Consider the following 27,448-nt stretch of genomic DNA (forward strand, 5'->3'; position numbering starts at 1 on the left):
CACTTACTAGCTGTGTGACCCTAGGCAAGTCACTTAACCCCAATTGCCTCACCAAAAAAAAAAAAAAAAGAATTAAAAAAAAAAGTCTAGGTCACTCACTGCAAAATAATGGTTAGAGTTGGGAATTAGGAACCCAGGTCTTTCAGCAGTCTAGTTGATTCTAGACACTGTTTTAATGAAGCCCAAAAGCCATGTGTAGTAAATGTGTTTGGGAGGTGGGGGTGAGGGGGAAGAGTATGCAATACAAAAATTAATATTTAATATTTAATAAGATATTTAATAGAATCTCCCATTAAAATCCCTATAGCTAAAATTACTAATTTGGGAAAAAAATCAGAATGCAATACTAAGACCAAAGAGACATCGCAAAACAGATTTTAGGGGGAATATGTGTGTTACCTTGTGTGTGTGTATATATATATATATTGTGTGTGTGTATATAAAATCCCTTAATTTTAAAAGAATATCAATGTTCAATGACCCTAAACTTCAAACATATGTATTTGACCTGCAGAGCTCAAAAGACATGCATAAGAATGGGACTCTGCAAAAACAACAGCCACATGGCAAAGAAATAATACTCTTTTAAAAAATGTTATCATGCTTGGGAAATTCTTTAATGACATTGGTAAGTCTTCAAATCACCAAATTTCTCAAATCACATTGCTACTTTGGCAGTGTAACAAGAGCAAGCAAGAGCTGCCATGTGATGTTAATCCAAATGCAATGTATTAATCGTAGCTGGCTTTGTTTTCATGTCAACTGTTCAGTTTGGGATATACTAAGAAGTAACAGATGACTTTAATTTTCAAGTGCACCGACATATGATATTTATAATAAATACAATCTAGCTAAATTGGGTCATGTAATCAACAATGAAATCCTAAGAGAGAAAAATCAAGGCCTATTTCCCAATAGTGAGAATGAGAACCTCCAAAAGAAACAGAACAGAAAGCTCGGAGTTTTATCACTATCAAAAAGGTAGAATAGAAAAAAAAAATTAAGTCTTTCACAACAGGAGTTTTCTTACTAGTCCAACTTGTCGTTGTAGTAATGATTCACAGAATACACTGCCAATTTAAAAGTTGTCTGGAAATATATATTTTTAAAATCCAAATACAATTATAGTAAAAAGAAATGTAAGGTAATTAGCTATTTAAGTACATGACTGAGAGGGACTGTTAGCAATAATCAAAAGTGATTAAAGTACTCAAATATTCATCTTTGTTAGTGAAAATTGTTCCTATTTCTGATCTGCTAATCCTTTTTTTCTACACTTACTCTTTCAGATGTGACGCAAGAAACATAAAAAGCACACCTGAATTTTAAAAGCTACAATCCCATGTATCTTATTTTGTCCTTGCACTAACAGAAAGAACAATCTGTAGAAGAGAAAAATCAACACAAATCTAATGATGCATCAATAAAGATAATTTTGTCCAATGATCCACTGCTGATAAAAATCCAGCCAGGCCTAAAGCAGGAAGATAGATTTCTGCTTGACCAAGATTTGTGCCTCCATCAAGGAGAAACTGTCATAGAGAATCCAACCAAAAAGGGATTCCTCCTAGACCATGAGGGCCTCCAGACCCCGTGGGGCATAGAAAATTGTTCTGATTGCATTTCTAACCCTGTTCTGAGGCACTCCAGAGACTTTGACTTGATTCACTACTACTGAACCATCCACAGTGGATAAAGAGTGCTTACTATCCAAGTTTACTATTACATTCTTTAAACTAAAAATGGGTTCAACACAAAAGACTGTGAAATAATGTGTTTTCCAGCATAAACCTTTGAGGGAATATTTCAGAATTATTAGTGTCTTTAAAAAAAATAAAGGGAAGGATACATTTTCCTCTTCTGTGACTACTCCTTAGGCCTCCACAGTGATAAACACGTTGCTCTGTTTGACACAGCCTCGTAAGTGAGAGCTGCCCATAGTGCTAGCCACGCAAGAAACTCACTGTCTTTCATCACAAATATCAGAAACCAAGAAACTCCTCCAGGGTTCTAGCTGACAAAAACTCTCACCGGCTTAATGTCTCGGTGTAAGAAGCCCACAGAATGAATGCTCTCGATGGATTCCAGAATCTGTTTGCCCAGCCGCAGGGTCGTGCTAATGGTGAACGTTCCCCGGGACTGGCTACGGCGAAGATCGGCCAGATTCCGACCCTGAAGAAAACCAAAGACACATTCAAATGAGGCACCAAAATTCCAGATGCCAAGATAAGACTAGGAAATTATTCACTTACCATTTTAAAAAACACTTTTTAAAGAAGTGTCAAGAGTTGCACCCAAACACTGACTCTCTCATTCAAGAGCAGAGATTTCCTTAAGACAATGACTCAGATGTTTCAGGCCAATTTATAAACAGCCAAAGTTCTTGAGCATTTCATCTTTCTGAGCCACCACTTTTCCCTTTATCTCTGATGTCCCAACAAGGTATAAAAACTCCTGCCTATTCAAAGAGCATATAAAATAATTCAGAGCATTAATACTTGTTAATACTCCCTAATATCTCTCTCCAAAGATGCTAATGAAATGCTTTGAATGAATACTCATCTTTCCATTAGCTACACCAATGGAAGAGAGCATTGGATACAGATTTTTAAAAAAAGATTGATAAATAGCTCACCTGGGGTAAGGTTCATGGCCCCTCAGCCTGGGGTAGAATTCCCCTGCATCCGAACTACTATACCAAAACCTTGCTGCGGGGAACAGGGCCATGCACCTCTATCTTCCCCTTCACAGTGATGAGGGAATGGCTTCCAGATGACCTGTGTGAAGTTACATCTCTCTAACAGTGCAGTTGATGCTCTAAATTTTCTTTTCCCAATATTCTTTCTCCTCTATGCCTGGGACCCAAACCACCATCTCCATCATTCCCATCTGCAATACCATATAGATTGGATATATGTGCCTAGTTTCATTCAACCTATTAAATTTCTATTTGGATTATTTTAGTACCATTCAAAACAAAATTAAATACATAAGCAACAGATATTATATAAGAATCATGAGTCTTTCATCTTTATGCGTCTGTTTAACTTTTAAAATCCAGCTATGGCATCCTAGAAATTAGTCTTCAGGGTTTTTTGCATTTTCTATACCAGAAAAACTAGAAGCATTTAAGAAATATTAAATAACATATTGGATCTATTTATTCAGTTATTTTTCAATTATGTCCAATTCTTCATGACCCCATTTGGTGTTTTCTTGGCAAAGATGCTGGAGTGGTTTGCTATTTCCTTCTCCAGCTCATTTTACAGATAAGGAAACTGAGGCAAACAGGCTTAAATGACATGCTACGGGTCACACACCTAGTCAGTGCCGAGGCCAGATTTGAATTCTGGAAGGTAAATCGTCCTAATTCTAGGCCCAGCACTCTTATTCACTGTACCACCTAGCTGCCCACTGGATGTACAGAACTGGGTTTTCTAATCTCCAGGACTATACCTTGCCAACCATTTTTTCCCCATTTTTAAAATGATGTGGCTAAACGAGATGACCTCGAAGGTCCCTTCCAGGTCTAAACATGTGATCCTACAATCCTTCCCTTCAAAGTTCAATTTTTTAGATGACAGAGGAAAGGCATTGAGCTCCCGAACTCATGACACTGTCATGGGGTACAGAGCACCCCAGAAGTTCTCTGGGGCACACCAAGGAATCTTCTCCTTGAGAAACTAAACCAGAGGACAGATAACGCCTAGAGAGATAAGCTGAACCAAATCGGACTGAGCTAGCTTGGGATTCCTACCCTTCATTCTGGTCTCCCTTACCCTAGGGAGATAAATTTGGGTGTGGCTGTGGCCTTTGCTTTGTGTTCTGAAGAGGGATCTGTAGCCACCCCTCACCCAATTCCTCTAGTCACTACCAGTGGGGGATGGTCCTCCACTCCTCACCCAATTCCCCCAGCTACCACCAGTGGGGGATGGTCCTCTCTCACTAAAGGAACTTTTCACGGGCAGATGGTCCACCCCCATCAGTCCTCTATAAAAGTACCTTCCAGTCTCCTGTTCGAGGAGATTTGGTACCTCTGAGCCATGTGCTTTATGCCAAATCTCCCCATGAAAAGTCCAAGGATTTCTTTCATGGTTTTCCTCCCCCCACCCTTCCCTTCCCTTGCTCCTAAATACACTATCACCTTATTCTAACTAAGTTTTGTGTGCAAGAGGGTATAATTCTTTAAAGAGGAATTCCTAAGAACCCCAACTCCCACCACCCCGTACCCTATTGCCCACCATAACAACACGATCACTCCAAAAAACATCCAAATAATGCCATAGGAAAATGCCCGGAGCAGCAAAACTCACAGAAGAATGTGTTGAAATCATCTTCTAACCAAGAAGAGCTTGAAAGGTCAGAAGGAGGGAGCTGATGTGCTGATACAGGAGTCAAGTCCAACCCCACAGTCACCCTGACACAGATCTAGTCTCAGGAAAGCCTCACCAGAGGAGGAGACCCCCAGAGCCTCTGAATCAGCTAAAGCGTCAGTGTCATCTGGAACTAAGCTCACAGTCTGGTGAGAGAGCTGAGCCCTGGGCAGGGGAGAGGCTACAGGGGTCTATGCTGGTGCTAAGGCAGAACTTGGATTTTACACCCCTACTGAGAACCAGGAGGTAGGCTTGAGGAGCAGTGGCCCAGGTTGGGGAGGGGCCCAGGCTCATTGGAGCTAACAACCACAACACACAAAGCTAGTTGATTAGCAAGTTGGTCTGGGGTCATCTAGGACCAGGAAAAAGGCTGGGCGAGGGAAGAACCTGATTCTCCTTAAATCATACCACCTGGGACTTCTGAAGCTTGGGATACTGCAGCCTGGAAACAGTGCCCCACTTTAAGGAGCTAAAAGTCTAGTAAAAGAAAGGCAAGATGAGCCAGCAGAGAAAGGTGAGGACCATAGAAAGTTTCTTCAGTAACAAGGAAGACCAAGGGGCACCCTCAGAGGAAGATGTCAACATCAAGGCCCCTATATCTAAAGCTTCCAAGAAAAATACGAATTGGTCTCAGGCCATAGCGGTGCTCAAAAAGGACTTTGAAGATAAAGTTAGAGAGGTAGGGGAAAAAATGGAAAGAGAAATGAGGGTGATGCAGGAAAGACATGAGAAAAAAGTCAACAGCTTGAAAAGTCAAATGGAAAAGGAGGTACAAAAGCTCTCTGATGAAAATAATTGCCTAAGAATTAGGATTGAAGAAATGGAAGCCAGTGACTTTATGAGAAACCAAGACACAATAAAGCAAATCCAAATGAATTAAAAAATAGAGGGCAATGTGAAATATCTTCTGGGAAAAACTGCTGATCTGGAAAATAGGTCCAGGAGAGATAATTTGAAAATTATTGGTCTACCTGAAAACCATGATCAAGGAAAGAGCTTAGACACCATCTTCCAAGGTATTCTCAGGGAAAATTGCCCTGAAATTCTAGAAGAAGAAGATAAAATAGAAATTGAAAGAATCCACCAATCACCTCCAGAAAGAGATCCCAAAAGGAAAACTCCTAGGAATATTATAGCCAAATTCCAGAGCTCTCAGGTCAAGGAGAAAATATTGCAAGCTGCCAAAAAGAAAGAATTCAAGTACTGTGGAGCCCCAGTCAGGATAGCACAAGATCTAGAAGTTTCTACATTAAAGGACCGGAGGGCATGGAATATGATATTCCAGAGGGCAAAGGAATTGGGATTACAACCAAGAATCACCTACTCAGCAAAACTCAGCATTATCTTTCAGCAGAAAAAATGGGACTTTAATGACAAAGAAGACTTTCAGATATTTGTGATGAAAAGACCTGAACTGAATGGCAAATTTGACTTTCAAATACAAGATCCTAGAGAACCATAAAAAAATTGGAGCTGGGGGACATACCTGGGGTCATACAGTGGGCGACTGTCTTGTGTCTGAGGCCAGGTTTTGGCTGGGATCCCCCTGGGTCCAGGGGTGATGATTTGTCCACTGTGTCACTTAGCTAGATGATAACATCTTTAGGGTTAAACTGAGGGGTGAAGGGAATTCACTGGGGGAGGGGGAAGGGCAGAAGTGAAATCCTACATGAAAGAAACAGGAAAAGTCTTACGGAGTGGGGGAAGAGATGGGAGAGGAGCAGGGCAGTAAATGAATTTTACACTCATCAGAAAAGGCTCAAAGATCTTAAACTCATCAGAGCTGCCTCAAGGAGGGACTAACAGACACACCCAACTGAGTGGAGTAATCTATTTAATCTGGGCAGTAAATGAGCCTAACACCCATCAGAATTGGCTCAAAGACCTCAATCTCATTAGAATTGGCTCAAGGAGGGAATAATGTACACACTCAACTGGGTGGAGTAATCTCTCTAACCCTGCAGGAAAATAGGAGGGGAAGGAGATAAAGAGAGAAGGGCAAAAGAAGGAAGGGCAGAGGGGGAGGAGGGGACAAATAGAAGCAAATCCCTTTTGAAGAGTGATAGGATGAAAAAAGATGGATAATAGGATAAATATCATGGGGAAGGGAATAGGATGGAAGGGAAACAGGTAACAATAGTAATCATGAAAAAGAGAAAAGGGGGAAAAATTGTACAAAACATATTTATAGCAACTCTTGGTGGAGGCTAAGAATTGAAAATCAAGGGAATGTCCATCAATTGAGGAATGATGGAAAAAGATGTGTTATATGATTGTAGTAGAATGGTCTTGTGCTACAGGAAATGACAAACAGGATGATCCCGAAAAACCTTGAAAGACTAATGAACATCAATGTATAGTGAAGTGAGCAGAGCTGAGGACACTGTGCGTAGTGACAGCAGTATTGTTCAATGAGCAATTGTGAATGACTTAACTACTCTCAGCAATGCAATGATCCAAGACAATCCCAAGGAACTAATGAGGAAGCTTACTATGCACCCCAATGGAAAGAACTGATAAAAAGAACACTTGTGGATTGTACATAAAAAACCTAATTGCGATCTTGTGGAGGGGGGAGGGGAGAGAGAAAAATTTGGAATTCTAAATCTTATGAAAATGAATGTTGAAAACTACCCTTACATGTAAATGGAAAATAAAATAAATGTTTGCTGCTAAAAAAAAAAAAGTTCAATATTTTAACCTCTAAAATTTGTCTACTTGAAAAAGTAAAGAGATTATTTTTCTTACACTTTTAAACTACAAGTGAACTTAAAAAAAAAAAACCCTACACATTTCTCTAACAACTAGATTAAATGCATACTATTACTTTTTGGTTTTGTTTTTTTAGTTTTTTGTGGGGTAATGAGGGTTAAGTGACTTGCCCAAGATCACACAGCTAGTAAGTGTCAAGTGTCTGAGGCCAGGTTTGAACTCAGGTCCTCCCGAATCCAGCGCCGGTGCTTTATCCACTGAGCTACCTAGCTGCCCCATACTATTACTTTTTAAGCCTACAACATTCATATCTTCACCAAACTCTCTTCCTGCCCTGTGAATTTGTCTTTTCCCCCACTACTTTTGACCAAAACTCTTCTTCAATTGCCCTTGCCAAGATCTCTTTACCATCAAGTACAAGGCCTAGGATCCTTATTAATCTCTCCACAGCTTTTCATTCATATAATCAACTCACTCTCAGTACCTCTCCAGATCTTAGCTACATCTAAAGCACATTCCTCTATTCTTTGTTTCCTCTCAAATCAACCACACAATATTTTTATAGGCTATACTACTTCAATAGTTCAAGAAAACTTCAATAGTCCCCTAGCCAGTTTTCTTGCTTCCAGTTCATTTTCTCCCAAACCAATTTATCCTATTCCAGGCCCACCAAAAGTGAGTTCTAAACAAGATAGCTTCCTAATTATAATATTAGGGACTAGATGCACTAGTAAGATTAAGCTTTAATCATTTTTCCAGTTGAACCCTAATCTAAAGGAAAAGACAAGGCAACATGAAGCGGCATGTCAAGTTGGAGAAAGGCCTAATTAAATAATAAAGTTTCATTTGATAAGAGGTAGAAGTGAAGGGCTTGAAAAATCCATTTCCCTTGAAGACTCTTTTTTGGGTATTTTTGATTCCTATAGTGCAATGGGAAAGTTGGGGGAAGTGCTGAGATACTAATCTCATGGCTGTGGGACACAGGATCATAGATTTAGACCTTAGAAGTCATCTAATTCAATATGCTCATTTCATAGCTGAGGAAACTGAGATCCAAAGAGAGTAAACAGCCTGTCTAAGGTCAAATGGGTAGTAAATGGTAAAGCTGGGGTTCAAAGTAGGTCATGTGACTCAGTCCAAGTTCAGTGTTCTTTCCTGTGCCTCTCAGTGTCACAGTCCAGGACTAAAGACTGAACACCAGATTCTATCTTTGATAGTGAAATCAATAGGTATCCTGTAGGAAAGTATGGCTTTTCTTCATGAAAATAAACCCAGAATTCAACAAGCATTTAAGTTCTTACTAAGAGTTAAGTGGCAGGCAAAGGGCTATAGAACTGTGCACACCCTTTGATCCAGCAATACCACTGCTTAGATTTATATCCCAAAGACATCCCCCAAAAGAGCTAAAGTCCTATTTGTACAAAAATATTTATAGCAGCTTTTTGTGCTGGCTAAGAATTGGAAATCAAAAGAATGCCTATCAATTGGGAAATGGCTAAACAAGCTGTGGTATATGATGGTGATGGAATATTACTGTGCTATAAGGAATGACAAGCCGGATGATTTCAGAAAGGCCTGAAAAGACTTATATGAACTGTTGTATAGTGAAGTGAGTAGAACCAAGAGAACATCATGCACAGAACCAGGAATACTATTTGATGAAAAACGCTGAATGACTTAACTATTCTCAGGAATACAATGATCCAAGACAATCCCAAAGGACTAATGATGAAACATACTATCCAACTCCAAAGAAAAGAACTGATATTGACTGAACACAAATTGAAGCATGCTATTTTTCACTTTCATTTTCTTCTTTTATTCAAGTTTTCTTGTACAAAATGACTAATATGGTAATGTTTTACATAATTGCACATGTATAACCTATATCTGATTGCTTATTGCCTCAGAGAGGGGGAGAGGAGGGAGGGAAGGAGGGATAAAATTTGGAACTCAAAACTATAAATAAAAATGTTTATTATCTTTTAAAAGAAAGGAAAAAAAGGAAAAAAAGTCACAGAAGAACATTTTTAAAAAGAGCTAAGTGGGGGCAGCTAGGTGGCGCAGTGGATGGAGCACCGGCCCTGGAGTCAGGAGTGCCTGAGTTCAGGTCCGGCCTCAGACACTTGATACACACTTGCTGGCTGTGTGACCCTGGGCAGGTCACTTAACCTCAATTGCCTCACTAAAAAAAAAAAAAAAAAGAGTTAAGTGGCAGGGATATGAAATGAAAAATGACATGATGCTGTCATTTGTGGAGCTTACTACTGGACAGGGTATATATAAACGTAAGGCAGAATGTAACAGAATGGAGAGACCCAGACAAAGTCCTCCAAGAAAAACTGAAGAGGAAGAGCTCACTTTCTTTCAGCCAGGTGATCACCAAAGGCCAGGAAGAAGATTATTTCAGGCATGAGAATGGGTTGAATGAATACACAGAACTAGGAGAACACTGAATAACATCACTGTAGATCTCAGTAATTTAGTAATTTGGCTAGAATGTGGAGTCCACCAAAGGGATCAATGGAAATAAGGCTGAAAAAGCAAGCTGGAACCAGGCCTTGGAGGGCCTTAAATGCCAAGATAACCTACTTCATATTTTGCCCTATAGGCATGGATACCCACATTACTAAATTAGTAGAGATCAAAATTTTCTTTAACCCCTTATTGAACCTATGTATAATCTCTACCCATCCTCCCTTTTCAAGTATGTAAGATGACTACTCATTTTTATAAAAAGTGTTTTATTTGTCCTAAAACTTTTTTCATGGTAGCATCCTAGTTCACTAAGACTTAGTGAACAGGTACAGATTTAGCCTAGATAAATACTTCAATCATTCTGTGAACCCTGATCTTTTCTTCCTTTCAATTATCTTTACAAACTAAACAACACACAGGTTTTCTCTTAGCCTCTGCCCCCTTGGTCAATTTAGTTTTCTCTGGATCTTCTCCGATTCCCCTATACTTCTGAAGTATTGTTACCAGAACGGCATATGGTATTATTACAGGTACAAACATGTCATGGTTTTGTATAAAGGTACAGGATTTTCCCCCCAATACCTTTACCAGTGATGTCCAAGACTTTATTGGCTTTTTTGACTAAAGTAACATATTAGACAAACAATCTACAATGACCTTAGAGTCTTCCTAGGAAAAGTATGGTCTAATGGAAAGGAAATTGGGAGACTACTTTCTAGTAATGGCTCTGTTACTAGCTGTTGCCACTAGACAAGTCATTTGGCCTTTCTGTGCTTTGCTTTCTTCATATATAAAACAGGACGATAATCCTTGCTTTTCCTATTATAGAGTTGTTAATGAGAATAAAGTCAGGTAAAAGATGGAAACCTGCAGAGACAAGCTAACCATCTTACATCCATGTAAGATGTCAATGCCTTATATTTATTTCTCCTTTAGTTCTGCCCCCTTATGGGGGCATTAGGGAAGAAGGAATGTGAAAAGTGCTGGTCTATATGCAAATTCTATCACTCCACCTCACCAGCAAATAATTTACTTCTTGAGTCCAATTCTTTTAATCCCTCTTTAACTCCAATGCACCCAGTAGAACACATTCCAAACAATGGGAGCTCAATAAATGTTGGCTAACTAAAAACTATCTCTCGACAATCAATCATTATTGTATTCTCTATCCAAGCTGTATTTTCTACCTTTCCCTAACCCCTCAAAATGACTCCCTATGTCACTCTGTGAATTAGGACCAATGCTCTCTTCTTTCAAAAGTCTTCACCATAGCACATTAGATGAATACAGTTTCATCACCCAAAACTTTTCACCTTGAGAAATATAATCATCACTCACTCACTGAATTGCCCACTGACAGATTTGTACTATCTCAGAGCTATACTTAATACCTGAAAGATCCTTTCCCCTTCCAGAGCACTGAGCTTCTTTAAGCCTAATTCATAACTGGAATTACATTTCAAACTACATTTTCTTAACCCTATATTACGTATTTCTCCATTTCCTAACCAGTCATTTGGGTGCTTAATGACTTTAAGAAGGAGGCATTCTTACTAAGTTGTGATGTTTGAGGTTTTGTCAACCCACCCGAAATAAAAGCATTATCAAGTGTTTACTCTCTGTCAAGCACTGTGCTACACACTGGTCAACTTTTGATCCAATGGAGTTAATAAATAGTGTTAGGAATTCTTCCCCCAGAAAATGGCTCAGATGTCTGTATAAAAGAGACTATGAAGTATGGATGGACAAATGGCAGTACCAGGGAAATGTCTACCCGGTTGTGTTCCAACAAGTTCACGAACATGTCAGAGACTACAAAGAATACTGCAAAATGCTGACCTATTCCAATATGTAGCATATAAATACCAGAACATAACACATGTTTGTAATAGCAGGTGCATATATTTCATTCACTGAATAAGCACTAACTCTCTCCCCATGCTCTAGGAAGTTGGCCAGGTGCTGAGGATACAGATATAAACAACACACTCCCTGCTCTATGAGAGCTTACAACATTCTGTTCTGTGAAGCATCATTTCAGTGTTTGATATCATTTCATGTGTCCTGAAACCAAGTCTATCTTTTTCTGTCGCCCATTAAAGTTCATAAACTTCCAACAGGAGGAAGGGGCTGCATCTACTGACTTGTTATGTACAATACTAACTTCAGCAACATGAGCAGCATGTGGACATGTCACTTAGTCAACATTCAATGAGTGCTTGCTTACTATGTGCCAAGCACTAGGCACCTAAGTCTAATTTGCTAATGCTGAAATTATTGACTGTCATAGGTATACCTTTTATATATACTTGTTTCATGCATGAAGCATATTCTTGAAGAGTTGTAGGCAAAATCAAACATTTGTAAAACTAAATCTAACTAGATTGTAAATGGCTCAAGGTAGCTAATATTCAGAGGAATTACTGAATGACAAATCATTCCCTGCTTTATCTTTTTTTGAATATATGGAGTTTCACATCATAACCATCATAAAACTCTGACATGGCATCAAAAACTTGTTCACAACTGTTCTCTTTATTATCAATATCAGATCTTTGTTAGTATTTCATCAACAATGAAAGGGATTTTTAAAGCTTTTTCTAGAAAACTTACCTGCAACTGCATGACCACATAATTGAACCGATCATTCCTCCCACAGCCAATGAATCTGCAAACATGGTCTTTGCCTGGGTAAAAACCAAAGAAAAATAAAGTGAAAAATGTTATTCAGGTATCTTTTTCAAAATTCCAATAATTTTCTCTTATGTATAATATTTTAATAATTAGTTCTGAAAGACCATTCTGTATGTCAATCAAAGGTGCAGGTATATAGATTAATCTAGATTAGTTTATACTATATACAAGGAGGAACACAGTGAAACTCAGTTTTAAAAAAGAGAGAGATTATTTATTTAAATGGAACCTACATAGTGTAGAGGAAAATCATACTACACTGAAGATTAAGAGATATGAGTTCTAGTCCCAATTCTGTACCTAATTACCTGTATGATTTGGATAAATCAACCTCTCTGGCCTTCTGTTCCCTTACCTGTAAAAAATGAAATGGTGGGAGGGCAGCTAGGTGGTGCAGTGGATAAAGCACTGGCCCTGGATTCAGGAGGACCTGAGTTCAAATCCAGCCTCAGACACTTGACATTGACTAGCTGTGTGACCCTGGGCAAATCACTTAACCCTCATTGCACTGCCCCACCTCCCCAAAAAAAGAAATGGTGATACCAGGTGATTTCCATAGTGCTTTCTCAACTCTAAAATTCTATGCTTTTATTGCTAACAATTTTCTAAAAGCAAGCCTAAATAAATCCAGGGAGTGAAAATGCACAGAAGATGAAGGATTTTTTTAAAAAAATGGAAATAGCAAAAGGATTGAATTGGCTAGGTAATCATCACTTCTACTCTTGGCTTTAAAACAGAGTTATCATTTAAACCTGTTCCATGACATTAACTGCTATTATCATGAATGTTGTTAATGTTGGGCTATACTATTTCAACAAAAACTTGGGGGCGGCTAGGTGACGTAGTGGATAAAGCACCAGCCCTGGATTCAGGAAGACCTGAGTTCAGATCCGGGCCTCAGACACTTGACACTTACTAGCTGTGTGACCCTGGGCAAATCACTTAATCCCCGTTGCCCCACAAAAAACAAACAAAAAAAGCAAACTTAATGAAGTTAGATGTGGAAGATTCAGTCAAAACTCATATCCATGATGACAAGTATAATTATAAGCATCAATAAACATTTTATTTAAAGAATTTAATCTACATAACTTAAAACTGATTTTATTTAACAATTTTGACTTTATGTATTAAAATTTATGAGAAGCAGCAAAATTTGTGAATAATATTTCATGCTGTTTTCCATCTCTTATTCTTTTGTGGTTAGAGAACCATGTAATTCATCTACAAATTGGAAAATGTAGGCATCTACATAGTTACTAGCTATTATAGCATCTATGAATGACTTTCATCTATTTTCCGGTTTTGTATATTAATAAATTTAAGTAAGATTGATAAAAAAAAAAAAGAATGGCTAATTGGCACCTAACCTTCTCCCTCTCCTGACAGATGAAATAATGGTCTTCATTTTGTGAGAACCAAGAAAGCATGAGGTGACCTTTCTGAGGTTTCAAAGGTCAGACTGGCATCCCAGAAGTTGCCTCTATTCATAGACCGCCTTTAAGTCATGCCAATCAATGGACTTGAATGTGACTAACCAATTAGCTTGGAGCTGTGTGTGGGGACTGCCCCTCTTCCTGTTTGACAGGGGGCTTCCAGGGGAACTGAGTGGGAATTTCTCTTAGGAAGCGTGGGCAGCTAGGTGAAGGAGCTGTTTTTCTCTCTCTAGGCATAGATCAGAGGTAGGGTTTTTCCATTCTTTCAGATATGTGCTCTCTCTGTCTTTACTAACTTCTAATATACTTTAATAAATGCTTAAAAGCCTAAACTGTTGTTGAAGCTCCTAATTTATAAGTAATTCCTAGCTAGCTTCCCCCCAACACTGGGGGGACAGGTAAGGACACACACATTAGATTTTAATCATCACAATTTTAAGTTGTAGTTCCCCTTGTTTTCCCTTTTCTATGGAGGGATGATTTTCTCCTCTTGTTTCTGCTTATAGATATGTAGTATTTGAGTATAATGCTTATATTACAAAGATTTTTTCAATCATCTAAAGAAAGAAGATCAATTACATATTTCTTGATTTAAAAAAATAATACGAACAGAATGGAATTGGGATCAAAATTTTATATTGCCTGTACTCAAAATATTTCCATCTGATATCACCTATTCTTGTAAGGATACCTAAAGGCTTACTGTTCATTATGCTAAAGTACTTCTAGTTTCTTGTTGATATCAAACCCTGTCCTCAGAAAATTAAATAAATTGTAAATGTAATCCTCTGCCCTTTAATGGAAGTTGGGCATTGTGTAGGGAGAGGACATTAGCAATAAAATAACCCAGAATTCAATTGTACATCTTCACATCCACAGTTAAGTGCTTAATAAGGTCTCAGCATGGGGCAGCTAAGTGGCACAGTGGATAGAGCACCGGCCCTGAAGTCAGGAGTACCTGAGTTCAAATCAGGCCTCAGACACTTAACACTTACTAGCTGTGTGACCCTGGGCAAGTCACTTAACCCCAATTGCCTCACTAAAAAAAAAAAAAAAAAGGTCTCAGCTCATATATTTATTGTCCATTTTACTAATGATCTTTTGGATATATGCAATTCATGAGATATATAAGTACTGCCTTTTGCTATATATATTTAGTTCAATAAAAGTATCCAACTGATGCCGCAATAAACAATATTACAGCAGTAAATCACACTTCCACAGTAAACAAAATTATCTTCAAAAAGTTTCCAGGATGGCAGACATCTCCAAGTCCCATATGTACTTCTATGTGCTATGAACATCATACTCCTGAGGAGAGAAAAAAGGGCATATGCACTGTCCCAAGAATATCAATGTATAAAAAATATTTACTGAACGAAATTTTGCTATGACTGGTTCCATTCTTGTAGGCTCTCTTCAATGACAGATTACCAATGTATAATGGCACTAACATATAATGGCTACAATAACTCCAGTAGCTTTAGATACATATATAGAAAAAAATCATTGTTTATTTCAATAAAATTTGAGATCCTATTATGGAAGACAAGACACCACAGCTTTGGTATTTCAGACAGGAGAGTTTACTCATACACACACATATACATATACATATATATATATACATATATATATTTCATGCAAAATGATCAATATTCTGTTTTTGCTAAAATAGAGATCATTACTAAAACACTGATCATTTCTTTAAATGAGAGGTAATCCTTGTCTCTATTTGTCAATAAACCAAATTCCTTTAAATCTTGAAACCACTTTCCTGGTGGAAAGATTCAAGTGAACAATGATTGGTGTGATGGAGACACAGTTCACTACCACAGTTCTAGTAATGGAAGAGGGCTTACTGTGGGCAGAATTCATGAAAAACAATGAAGCTAGAAGAAAAGAAGCTACTGAATGGGAGGGGGATCCCTTTGTATCAAATGCCTTTAGTAAAAGTCTGATGTCCTCTATATATACATATACACACATACATACATGCATGTGTACACACATGCACACATGCATGCATGCATATATACCTATAGAACTGATCCAAATACATAAGGACAAAAGTCTTTCTTGAACAAAAGTTAAATGGTCAAAGACATCAAAGTTTTCAGAAGAAATATATAAACTATCAATAACCATATGAAATAACCTTAAAACCCACCAATAAAAGAAATTCAAATTAAATCACTTATGAGGTTTTACCTCATACCCAGCAGGTTGACAAAGATGACAAGAAATAAAAACGATAAATGTCAAAGAAGCTATTTGAAAACAAGCACACAAATCTGTTTTGTGGAGCTGTTACCAAATGTCACAAAATTATTGTACTGGAAATTACCTCAGTGGTCATTTATTCCAACTCACCTGGGAAAAAGCCCCTGTTACAACATAGTAATAAGTGGCTATTCAGCCTCTGGGAAATCCTCCAATGAGAGGGAACCCACTGCCTCCAAAGGCAATGCTTTATACTTCTAGACAGTTCTAACTGTTGGGCCTGAATTTGCCTCTTTGAAATTTTCACCCATTGTTACAGGTTCTTCTCTCTTGGACAACAGAACAAGTCTAATCCTTCTTACATGTAACTGCTCATCAAATGCTTAAAGACAGCTACCTTATTCACCACCCCTGTGCCCACCCCAATCTGCTAGACAAACTGTGGTAAATGAATGTAAAAGAGTAGTAATGTGCTCTAAGAAATTATTTATACGGATTATAAGAAAATATTTATATGGATTGATTTGGAGTGAAGTAGAACCAAAAGAGCAATTTATACAATAGCCATATTAATGTACAGAAAAACAACATTGAAAGATATCAGATCTCTAATCTATGCAATGACCAATCATGAATCCAGAAGACTGACAATGAACCCTGCCCCCCTTATCAGAGAAACAGAATATAAGGGCAAAATGAGGTGTATGTTGTTAGGTGCAGTCAATATATTAATTTGTTTTGCTTAGCTATATTTTATTACAAGAAAGGCTTCTATAGGAGAGAGAGGAAAGGGAAGAGTGGAGGAGAATATTGCAAAGTAATAGCAATTTTTTAAAAAAGAATAAAGCATTTGTTTATTTTTAAGTTTTATGTCAAATTCTAGAAACAGCAATCTGGCTAGAACAGAAAGTATGTAAAAGAGAGTAATGAGTCATAAAGCAGTAAAAAGTATGTTGGAGTCTGATTGCGGAAGGCCAAAAGAGTTTGTTTATATTTTATTGTATAGGCAATGAAAAGTCATTGAAAGTTTCTGAGTAGGGAGTGACTTGATCAGACGCATGCATTATGAATATTATTTTGGCAGCTATGTGAAGTATAGATTGAAAAGAAGAGGCACTGGAAGAAAAGACCAATTAGGAGGCTATTCCAATAGTACAGGTGATAAATGTTTGACCAGAGGAGGAGCAGTGTGAGCAGAGAGAAGGAGATGAATGTGAAAAATAGTGTAGAGGGAAAAGTGATTTGGCAACTGAATATGGAGGGTGAGGTAAAAGGGAAGAGTCAAAGTTGACAATGAATGAAGACACTGAAGTGAATATGAAGATGGTGACATAATCCACAGGAATGGGGCTGTATGAAGGAGGGGCAAGATGGGGATGAGAAAGAAAACCTGTTCAGGTTGGGACATGTTAAATTTAAGGTAAGAATCCAGGTGGACACATTGAGCAGGCAGGAGGAGATGCAGGCTTGGAGTTCTGGGGGGGGATATTAGGACCAGATGTACACATTTGAGCATCACACATATAGAGGTGATAAATGAATCCAAGGGGGTTTGATGAGATCAGAAAGCCCAGGACAAAGCCTTGGGGAACATTTACACATCCCAACCCCATATCAGTCGGAAATGGATGATGAACTGGCCAAGATGACTGAAAAAGACTGGCCAGGTAAGAAAAGACTCAAGAGAGAAGCTTCAAAGAAGCCAAAAGAAGAGAGGATATGGGAGAAGAGTGATCAACAGTGTCAAAACCTACAGCAGGGGAAACAAAGAAACCAAAGCCCATTGGTTTAACAATCAAGGCAGAATTGAGCACTTTTGAGAGAACAGTTCAGTAGAGTGTGTGGTCAAAAGCCAGACTGCAAAGCAGTAGAGGAATAGAGGGTATTAAGGAAGTAGAACAGTGAGTTTCTGAGTTTTAGCTGTGAAAGGCAAAAATTTATGTAGTACAATGCATGACTTCAGGGATGTTAGGTCAAGAATAAATTCCATTTTGAAAAATAAGTGAGATCCAAGCCTCAGAAGGGAAGGAGCTAAGGAAGGAGAGGTTGATTATGAGAGTGAGTGATTAAGGGAAGCTCCTGAAGAAGATGAAAAAGAGTATGACTGAGAGGACAGTGAAGTAGAGACTGAGACTGGGAAAAAAGGAGGAAAACATGGATGAAGATGCAAAAGAGGGGGAAAAATAAGTCTGCTCCAAATCACTTACACAAAATCAACCAGACCATGATCTCCTAGCCCTGGCAATTTTCTCCATTCCCTCGTCTTGCATTCCCCTACCCCTACCTCAGTGCATGTACTCCAGGAAGTTCTTTTTAGACAATACTATTATTTCCTCCCAATTTGTGGCAATATGTATTTGTTCCTAAGAAAGCAATATGAGCCAACTGTGTGACCTTAAGCCAAATTACTTAACTTCTCAATCTTTTCTCTGTCTTCATCCTGCTTGGCCTTACCCCTCCATTCTTTGATACTCTCCTCCCTCTAAGTTTTCAGGACACTATGCTCTCCTAGTTCTCCTCTACCTGCCTCAATGTTCCCTTTTCAGTTTCCTTGGCTGAATCTTCATCCAGGTCATGCCTACTAATTGGGAGAGTACTACAGGGCTTTATCCTGGGACCTCTTCTCTTCTCCCTCTAGACTATTTCATTTGGTGACTTTGTCAGCTCCTATGGATTGAGTTATTATCTCCATCCTTATGACTCTCAGACGTATTATCTAGCCCTCAGCTCTCTGATGACTTCCAGGCTTACATCTCCAAAATGCCTATAGGTCATCTCAAGTAGATGTCCTATAACATCTTAAACTCAAATGGCCACAGTATGAACAACTCATCATCTTTTCCCCCCTTCCATACTTTCATATTACAATCAAACCATCCTCCCAGGTTACCAGACTCAGGACTAGATGTTATCCTTGATTCTTCACTATCTTATCTCCCCTCCCCCACCGCACCACCACCCCAACTATGCAAGTCTGGTGCCAAAGCCTGTCAATTTTACCCTTACAACCTCTCTTGTGTTCATTCCCTTCTCTCCTCTGACACTCCCACACCTGGTGCAGGCTCTCATCGTCTCAATGATTTAGACTACTGCAGTAGCCTGCTGGTGGGTCTCCCTTCACGGAATCTCTTCCTATGCCAGTCCATCCTCTACTCAGCTGCCAAAGTGAGTGATTTGTTTTCCTAAGGCATAGGTATGACCATGTCACTGCTCTAGTAAATGTACCCCACTAGTTCCCTATAACTTCAAGATCAAATATAAAATCCTATTTGATATTCAAAGTCCTTCAAAACATAACTCCTCCACCCCCCTTTCCCCACCATGTAATCTGCAATCCAGTGCCATTGGCTTCCTTGCTGTTTCTCCAACAAGACATGCCATCTCCAATTCCAGTTATCTTCAATAGCTGTCATCCCCTCCCTCCATGCCTAGCTCCCTTCAACTCCTGGCTTCCTTCAAGGGTCAACTAAATCCCACCTCTCAAGGAAGCTTTTCCAGGATCCTCCTTAATTCTAGTGCACTCACTCTTTTGATTATTTCCAATTTATCTCCTATACAGCTTGCTTATATGTAGTTTTTTTGCATGTTGTCTCTCCCATTAGACTGAACTCCTTCAGAGGAGAGCCTGTCTTTTACCTTTCTTTGTATCCCCAGCATTTAGCACAATGCCTGGCACATAACAGGCACTTAATAAATGCTTACTGACCTACTGTGCCTTGGTTTTCTCACCTTTGTAAAATACCAGAGGTTCAACTAAATTATTTTGAAGGACTTTTCCAACACCCATTCAGTGATTTACATAAGGTGCTTTTTGTTTTTTAAATAGACCATTCAAAACAATTAATACCCTGCTTCATATAGGAGAGTTCAATAATTTTATAAAGCCCTGTAAGGTTGGAACATTTAGGCATGGCTGAGTCTCTCTTTTTTTTTTTGTGAGGCAATTGGAGTTAAGTGACTTGCCCAGGGTCACACAGCTAGTAAGTGTCAAGGGTCTGAGGCCAGATTTGACCTTAGGTCCTCCTGAATTCAGGGCTGGTGCCTGAGTCTCTTTTGACAAGGAACTAACTATAAGGCATCACTAAAAAAATTGCTGTCATTTCCAGTGAGATTATACTATAATGGTTTTTAGAGGTATAAGCATTTCTAGATATCCTACATAGAGATGTGAAAGTCAGAGGAAGGGGGGAAAAAAGACTTTTTCTCAAGACTCTCTTGGTTTAAAAAAATGCTATGGAAGGAAAATAATCAGGCCTTGGGGAGTTAGTTCTACACTCTAGAAGGAAAAAAAGTTAGTCAGGGCTAAAGAGAAAGCTGATATAGCTCCCAAGAGCCTCTAGAGAGGGGACTAACTTGGGAGAGTACTGGAACAAAAGGTCAATAAGGATGGTAATGAGACACCATTTCAAAAACTATAACTGTTCCCACCATTCTACTGTAATGTTCTATTCAGCCAGATACAAACTTGTCTTGTAATAACTCTTTACAATGCTTTACCACTCCAGTCTATCCCCAGGGGCTTTAGAACTTTTTAAAACTATAAACATGATTTAGCAAGCTGAATTTAAAACAGAAATCCCAAAGTAAGAAAGAACACTGGAAGAGTCAGGAGAACTGAGTTCTGTATGTTGTTCTGTCACTAAAAGGTCTAAGACCTTGGGCAAAAAATTCATATGTTGAGGCCTCAGTTTCATCATCTAAAAATATGAGGTTGGGGGAGGTTTGAATTGATGATCACTTAATTCTCTCCAAATTTTAAAACCCTGATTCTAAATATAATGCATTAAACTCATGGGAGAATGTTTGCTATCACTAAAAATAGGGTTGATCCAGGAGGCCTTGTATAAATACTTGCTATTAGATAACCTACCTACAAATGAGGCAACTGCCACCATGTGGTATAGTCCTCATGAACAGAAAGCCAAAAGATGGTGTTAAAAAGCTCATGATCCAGCAGTATGTTTTTGTCTACATAGAATAAAGCAAGAAACTCTTTCTTAAGATAAAAGAATCTATAGTGGTGATCTATCAGCACATAACCATAAAGGGAAATCTCAATTGGAGCAATAGATTTTAAGAACCTGTTTTAACTTTCACTAACCTACTAATGTGAAAAGCAATCTAGGAATTGATACCAACTCAAATGTCCTCTCCAAAACTACAACTTTTGTACATGGAGCCTTTGAGCACATTAGCCCTCCTAACTTATCAGGGATAGATCTCATATTCCTTATTTCTCTTCTTTAAACTCAAGGGGATGTCTTGAAGGAATCCTTACACTATCAGAGTGCTTTCTTTTCTCTATTCATGTCTCATAGAGGACTATTCCTTTTTTTGTCCTTGGTAGCATGAGAAATTATATTTAATAACTAATATCTTGGGGAGACTGTTTTTCCCCTTCTTTGAAAGTCCTGACTCTAAAGAAAATATTGCCTAAGAATTAGGATTGAAACAAATGGAAGCTTGTGACTTTATGAGAAATCAAGACACAATAAACCAAATCCAAATGAATAAAAAAAAATAGAGGGCAATATGAAATATCTCCTTGAAAAAAAAGCTGACCTGGAAAATAGATCCAGGAGAGATAATTTCGAAATCATTGGACTACCTGAAAAACCATTCCCAAAATAAGAGTTTAGATAGATCTTCAAGAGATTATCAGGGAAATTGCCCTGATATTCTAGAAGCAGAAGGCAAAACAGAATTGAAAGAATCTACTGATCACCTCCTGAAAGAGATCCCAAAAGGAAACCTCCAGGAATATTATAGCCAAATTCCAGAGCTCCCAAGTCAAGGAGAAAATATTGCAAGCAGCTAGAAAAAAGGAATTCAAATACTCTGGAGCTACAATAAGGATAAACAAGATCTAGAAGCATCTACATTAAAGAAAAGGGCATACATTCTTTGAATTGATAAGCCCAAGGCTGGGGGTGTTCTGGTACAGCTCTTCATTTTAATATAACCCACCCTTCCCTACAAATTCCTGCTTTTTGTTTAAACTGTATATAACCCCTGCAATCTGTTATGAGCATCTATTCAGCAATAGGCTGGATAGTGCCCATGATCATGTTAAATTTTCTTCCCTGCTTACTAAAACCTTTCTTTTAATTTTCACAGTCATTGTCTTTCTCTGATTTCCCTTCTCATTTTGGAAGAAGGAGATTTAAATCTGGAGAACTGGCCTTCCTGTTCTCCAATCTTCCACTTTGGGGAGAGATTCTAAATTCCATTAAGAGAGCTTTTGTCTCAGTTTACAGTAGTTAGAACACAAAGCACTCAAAACAAAAATGGAAATGAGGCAAATACATTCCTTTCAATCAAAATATCATTATTACTGATATTGTGAAACCGATAGGAGAAAGCACGTGGGTCCTTAGGATTCCTCTGTAAAGAATTACACTCTCGCACAAGACCTAATCAGGAATAAGAGAACAGGTTTATTGGGGTACAAGAGAAGCCGGCCGGGAGGAAGGTTTTGCCAGAACAAAACGCTTCCCCCAACTGACTTGTGGGGTGCCATTTTATAGGTTTAGATGGGGGTGGTAAGAGTCTCTTATTGGGTGAGGGGCTGGTGGTCTTCCCGCGTTGCGCTGTGGTAGGAAGAATCCCTCGTGAGAGATCTGGTGGTGGGTGTCAACTTTGTCCTGATGGGTCTAAGCAGTCTGCTGATGGGCGGTTCCAGGTGGTCTTCTCCTGGATTACCTCATCCAGATGCTTAGGAGGACTGGAATGTGGGGACTGGAGTAGAAAAAAAATGAATGGAAGATGACATCAAAGAGTACTGCAATGTAGTATAAGGTAAACGAGCTTCTGTTTTCTCAGTAGAATTGTGAGAATTTTCTTTTCAAAGTCTTCAGTGGCTGTGGTTGCTAGGAGCACAGGGTATCTGCAGAAGCAACTGCCAAGCTGTCTCTCAATAGGGTTTTTCTTTGATCAATAATGACTTTGGGGGATGGGCCAGAAGCAAGTCCAATGGCCTGAAAGGTCACTGCTATTCCCAAGTCTCCAGGGTTTTGAGTCCTGGGCTGTCTTCCATCCAATGACAAAGAACTTAGTACATCTGAAGGCAGACCATTCCATTTTGAGAATGGCTCTAAATTCCTCATACTAAGCCTAATACTGTATAGTTTTCAGTCCCTTCCACTCTCCTATAACAACTTCTCTACAACTACTCCAAGTCCTTCCTAAAATTCAGTGTCCGAGATTGCACAGAAGTCATCAAATAAATCAAGCAAGAATTTACAACCATGCATAAACTCTAAACCAAGTCTTTCTTATTCCCTGGTGAGCAAATTGCTAACTGCCCTTAAGCAAGGAGGCTCAACCTACCCCAATCAACTGAATCCATTGGAAGAAACAGTAAGTCAAACCAGATTACTCCTGCCTCAGGCTTCTAGTAGTTGAACTATTAATTTGTGCCAGTATAGTGAAATGATCAGTGAACTTGATGTCAGGAGAGATACTGAGTTTAAGTCCAGATTATCATACTTAATAGTTATATGATCTTGAAGAGCACAAAAACACTTATAATTCTTACTTCACAGGGTTACAAACCTTGAAGCATTACATCAATGGTGTTATTTTATTACCCTCTTCAGAAATACATACAGTTTACAAGATGATGCTTAGTGAGTCTATAATTTAACCCAAAGGAATAAATCCCCAAATGTAGAATTTTAGGTTCTGTAGCAGGCAGTGAGTGGGATGTGCCTGTCTGTGTACACAATACATGTAAAATTACACACACACATTATATATACATATATCTAATATTTTACTGTTTTACCTTTTCTCACCACTGACACTTCCAAAAAACCTTGGCCCAAGTGAACCCTCTCTTAAAACAAAAACAAGTAAAAAAAAGCAACACAGCAACTAGATCTGACAACAAATGTAAGAATCCATACTCATATTGGCTCTATAGTAAAAGGAAGGAACAGTGAAATTACTCATAATTAGTTTTCTGGAACTAAGATAAGACACTTTATATAACCTGAATTTTGTTATCTTTTAATGTTGGTTTAATTTACATCACTATAGTCATTGTACATATTGTTCTCCTGGTTTTGCTTTCTTCTGTTTGCATCATGTTTTTCTCAATTTTTGAATTTATCATTCTTATGCTGCAATACCGTTTCATTAAATTTAAATATCACTTCTTTTTTTTTTTTATCCATTCCCCATTGCTGAGGACAGGAAATATATCTTAGGCAGGAAAACTTTTCCAGAACTCCTCAAATCAAACTGTAAATACCCCCCTTATTCCACCCACCAGCTGGCCCTAGAGATAAGTCCTTGTATAGGTTCAAAGCATCTTATAGCTTCATCATCAGGCAGCTAGGTGGTGCAGTGGATAGAGCACCAGCCCTGGAGTCAGGAAGAACTGAGTTTAAATCTGACCTCAGACACTTAACACATACTAGCTGTGTGACTCTGGGCAAGTCGCTTAACCCCAATTGCCTTACCCCCCACCCCCCAAAAAACCACAACTTATAGCTTCATCATCATGAATAAAATAATCCACAATATACAAGTCCTGATCTTTGATACATACTTCAAATTTTCCAATGTTTCCTACATAGGCAAAAACAGTATAGTTCTAGTTTATTTCTTGGCATAAGTATTCTTACATATAAATAGCCTGAGAAAGCAAACAGGTGATCCAAATGGCACCAAAGAGAGTTGATATTGTAATTCCCAAGCTAAACACTATGTTATTGTATTGGTTGTTAGATGATTACTCTTGAAGTAGGCTATGGAGATGAAGAGTCTAAATTTTTGAGAAATAATGTAACAATGAATATCGATAAAGTTTTGGAGCAGAGCCAAAATGGTGGAAGAGAGGCTATAACTCCCACAAGCTCCAGATAAACCCATCCAAATAATGCCATTAAAAAAACCCAGAGTAGCCTAATGCACATAATGCACAACTAAAGGCAGCATTTGGGATCACCTGCTGATTGGTTGAGAGAGGAGCTCAGCATGCGGTCTGGACCCAGCCAGGAATAGACAGTGCTTCCAGCGCCTTGGAGTCTTCAGTGCCAGCAGCTTCTTCTGAGGCTCAGCCTGTGGATGGGTGAGGGGGTTCAATGGTTGGTTGGGGTGAAATGGCTGCAGTCTCTGCTGGAGTTGGGGCAAAGTGCCCTGGTTCTGAACCAGTGCGCCGAATCGAGTGCTGGTGGCCCAGTGGGGGAGGGGCACAGCTATGCCAAGCTTCTGACCATAGAAAATCAGATTTCTATTAGGCATCTGCTTCCGGGCTGAGATGAGTAGGCAAAAAAGACAGCTGACAATAGACAGCTTCTTTGGGAAAGGGGTAGACCAGAATACACCCTCAGAAGAAGATAATAAACAAAGTCAAAGCTCCAACATCCAAAGCTTCCAAGAAAAATATGAATTGGTCTCAGGGCATGGAAGTGCTCAAAAGGGACTTTGAAGAGAGAGTAGGAGAGATAGAAGGAAGATTTAGAAAGATGGAGGAAAGGATAGAAAGATAAATGAGAGCAATGTAGGAGAGTCACGAGAAAAAAGTCAACAGCTTGAAAAGCCAAATGGGAATTATTGCCTAAGAATTAGGATTGAACAAATGGAAGCTAGTGACTTTATGAGAAACCAAAACACAGTAAAGCAAATCCAATTGGATAAAAAAAAAAAAGAGAGGGCAATATGAAATATCTCCTTGGAAAAACAGCTGACCTGGAAAATAGATCCAGGAGAGATCATTTGAAAATCACTGGACTACCTGAAAACCATGATCAAAGAAAGAGCCTAGACATCACCTTCCAAGAAATTATCAGGGAAAATTGCCCTGATATTCTAAAAGATACTGGAGTGGTTTGCCATTTCCTTCTGCAGCTCATTTGACAGATGAGGAAAATGAGACAGACAGGGTTAACTGACTTGCCCAGGGTCAAACAACTAGTATCTGAGGCTATATTTGAACTCAAGTCTCCTGACTCCAGGTCTCAAAACTTTTAGTAGCTAAGTACTGACATCCTGGACAAAAAACTGAAAAACATAGGCACACAAGTAGGGTTTTCATGACTGGTTTTAATTGAAAGCAAGGAATATAGAAAAGTTGACCTGAAAAATTAATAGCTAGCAAATAAGACGAGATCTGAAAAAAGGTTTTAGATTTCTGGCCCACAGCTTAAAATATAGGAAATGACAGGGTCTTATTCAAGGATTTGTTGTTCAGTTGTATCTGACTCTTTGTGACCCCATTTGGGGTTTTCTTGGCGAAGATACTGGAGTAGTTTGCCATTTCCTTTTGCACCTCATTTGACAGATGAGGAAACTGAGGCAAACAGGGTTAAGTGACTTACACAGGGTCGTACAGTTAGTGTCTGAGGCCAGATTTGACCTAATGAAAATGAATCTTCCTGACTCTAGGCCCAGCACTCTATCCATTGCACCACTTAGCTGCCCCATGTTCAAGGATTGAGTACAGATAAAAGAACTTACAAGGCTGAACTTGCCTATTCTCTTACATGTCTAATTATAATCTAACTGAAAAGCACAGGGCAAATGAAATATACCAGCCTATCCAAATCCACCAAAGTATAGACCATAGACCCTTGGTTTTTAAATGTAATGGACCCCTTCAGCAGTCTGCTGAAAACTATGAACCCCTTCTCAAAATTGTGTTTTTAAGTGTATAAAATAAAATACATAAATTATAAAGGAAACTAATTATGTGGAAATTAAGATTAAGAATCTCTGCTATAGGGGCAGCTAGGTGGTGCAGTGGATAAAGCACCGGCCCTGGATTCAGGAGTACCTGAGTTCGAATCCGGCCTCAGACACTTAACACTTACTAGCTGTGTGACCCTGGGCAAGTCACTTAACGCCCATCGCCCTGCAAAAAAACAAAAAACTTAACCCCCATTGCCCTGCAAAAAAACAAAAAACAACAACAACAAAAAAGCCAATGTGTAATAGATATGGCCATTTTAAAAAGATTATATTTTCAGATTTTTATTTAAAATATTATAAATAACTAACCATGAAAAACAATGTGGTTTCCATAATTATTTTATGATCAGAAAGAATACTGGTTACAATAAAGTACCTTGTAAGATGTTTTACAACAAGGCTGAATAATAGTTTTCACTTTCCTCCTTTATTTTCACAGTCAGCATTTTATGGAATTTTTTCACTTAGTCATACTTTTGCTTTAAAAATTCAAATATTCTATTCTTAAATTTGAAATTATATTTATAAACACATTTTCTAATTTTTCAAGAAATAGGAGGCTATTTTTTGTTTGTTTCTTTGTTTTGTTTTGTTTTTTGGTGAGGCAATTGGGGTTAAGTGACTTGCCCAGGGTCACACAGCCAGTAAGTGTTAAGTGTCTGAGGTTGGATTTGAACTCAGGTCCTCCTGAATCCAGGGCCAGTGCTTTATCCACTGCGCCACCTAGCTGCCCCCAAGGAGGCTATTTTTAAAAATGTGCTAACAATACACTGCACATAAGGATCATTAGCAACATAACCCTCCTGTCAGAGATCCCCTCCTGATGAGAAAGGCCCA

At 38.6% G+C, this 27,448-nt stretch overlaps 1 protein-coding gene across 1 annotated transcript in view; it reads right to left on the minus strand.

Annotated features, from left to right (window-relative positions):
- Positions 1-27,448, minus strand: part of TTBK2 (tau tubulin kinase 2) — a 218,316-nt gene that overhangs the window by 110,662 nt on the left and 80,206 nt on the right. Inside the window, exons 4-5 of the mRNA XM_043983478.1 lie at positions 12,177-12,250; positions 2,032-2,172 (exon numbers count right to left, since the gene is read on the minus strand). Of these exons, the coding sequence (XP_043839413.1) occupies positions 2,032-2,172; positions 12,177-12,250 (215 nt within the window). The remainder of the gene's footprint in view (positions 1-2,031; positions 2,173-12,176; positions 12,251-27,448) is intronic.

This window comes from Dromiciops gliroides, chromosome 2, assembly GCF_019393635.1.
Source record: "Dromiciops gliroides isolate mDroGli1 chromosome 2, mDroGli1.pri, whole genome shotgun sequence".
NCBI lineage: Eukaryota > Metazoa > Chordata > Mammalia > Microbiotheria > Microbiotheriidae > Dromiciops > Dromiciops gliroides.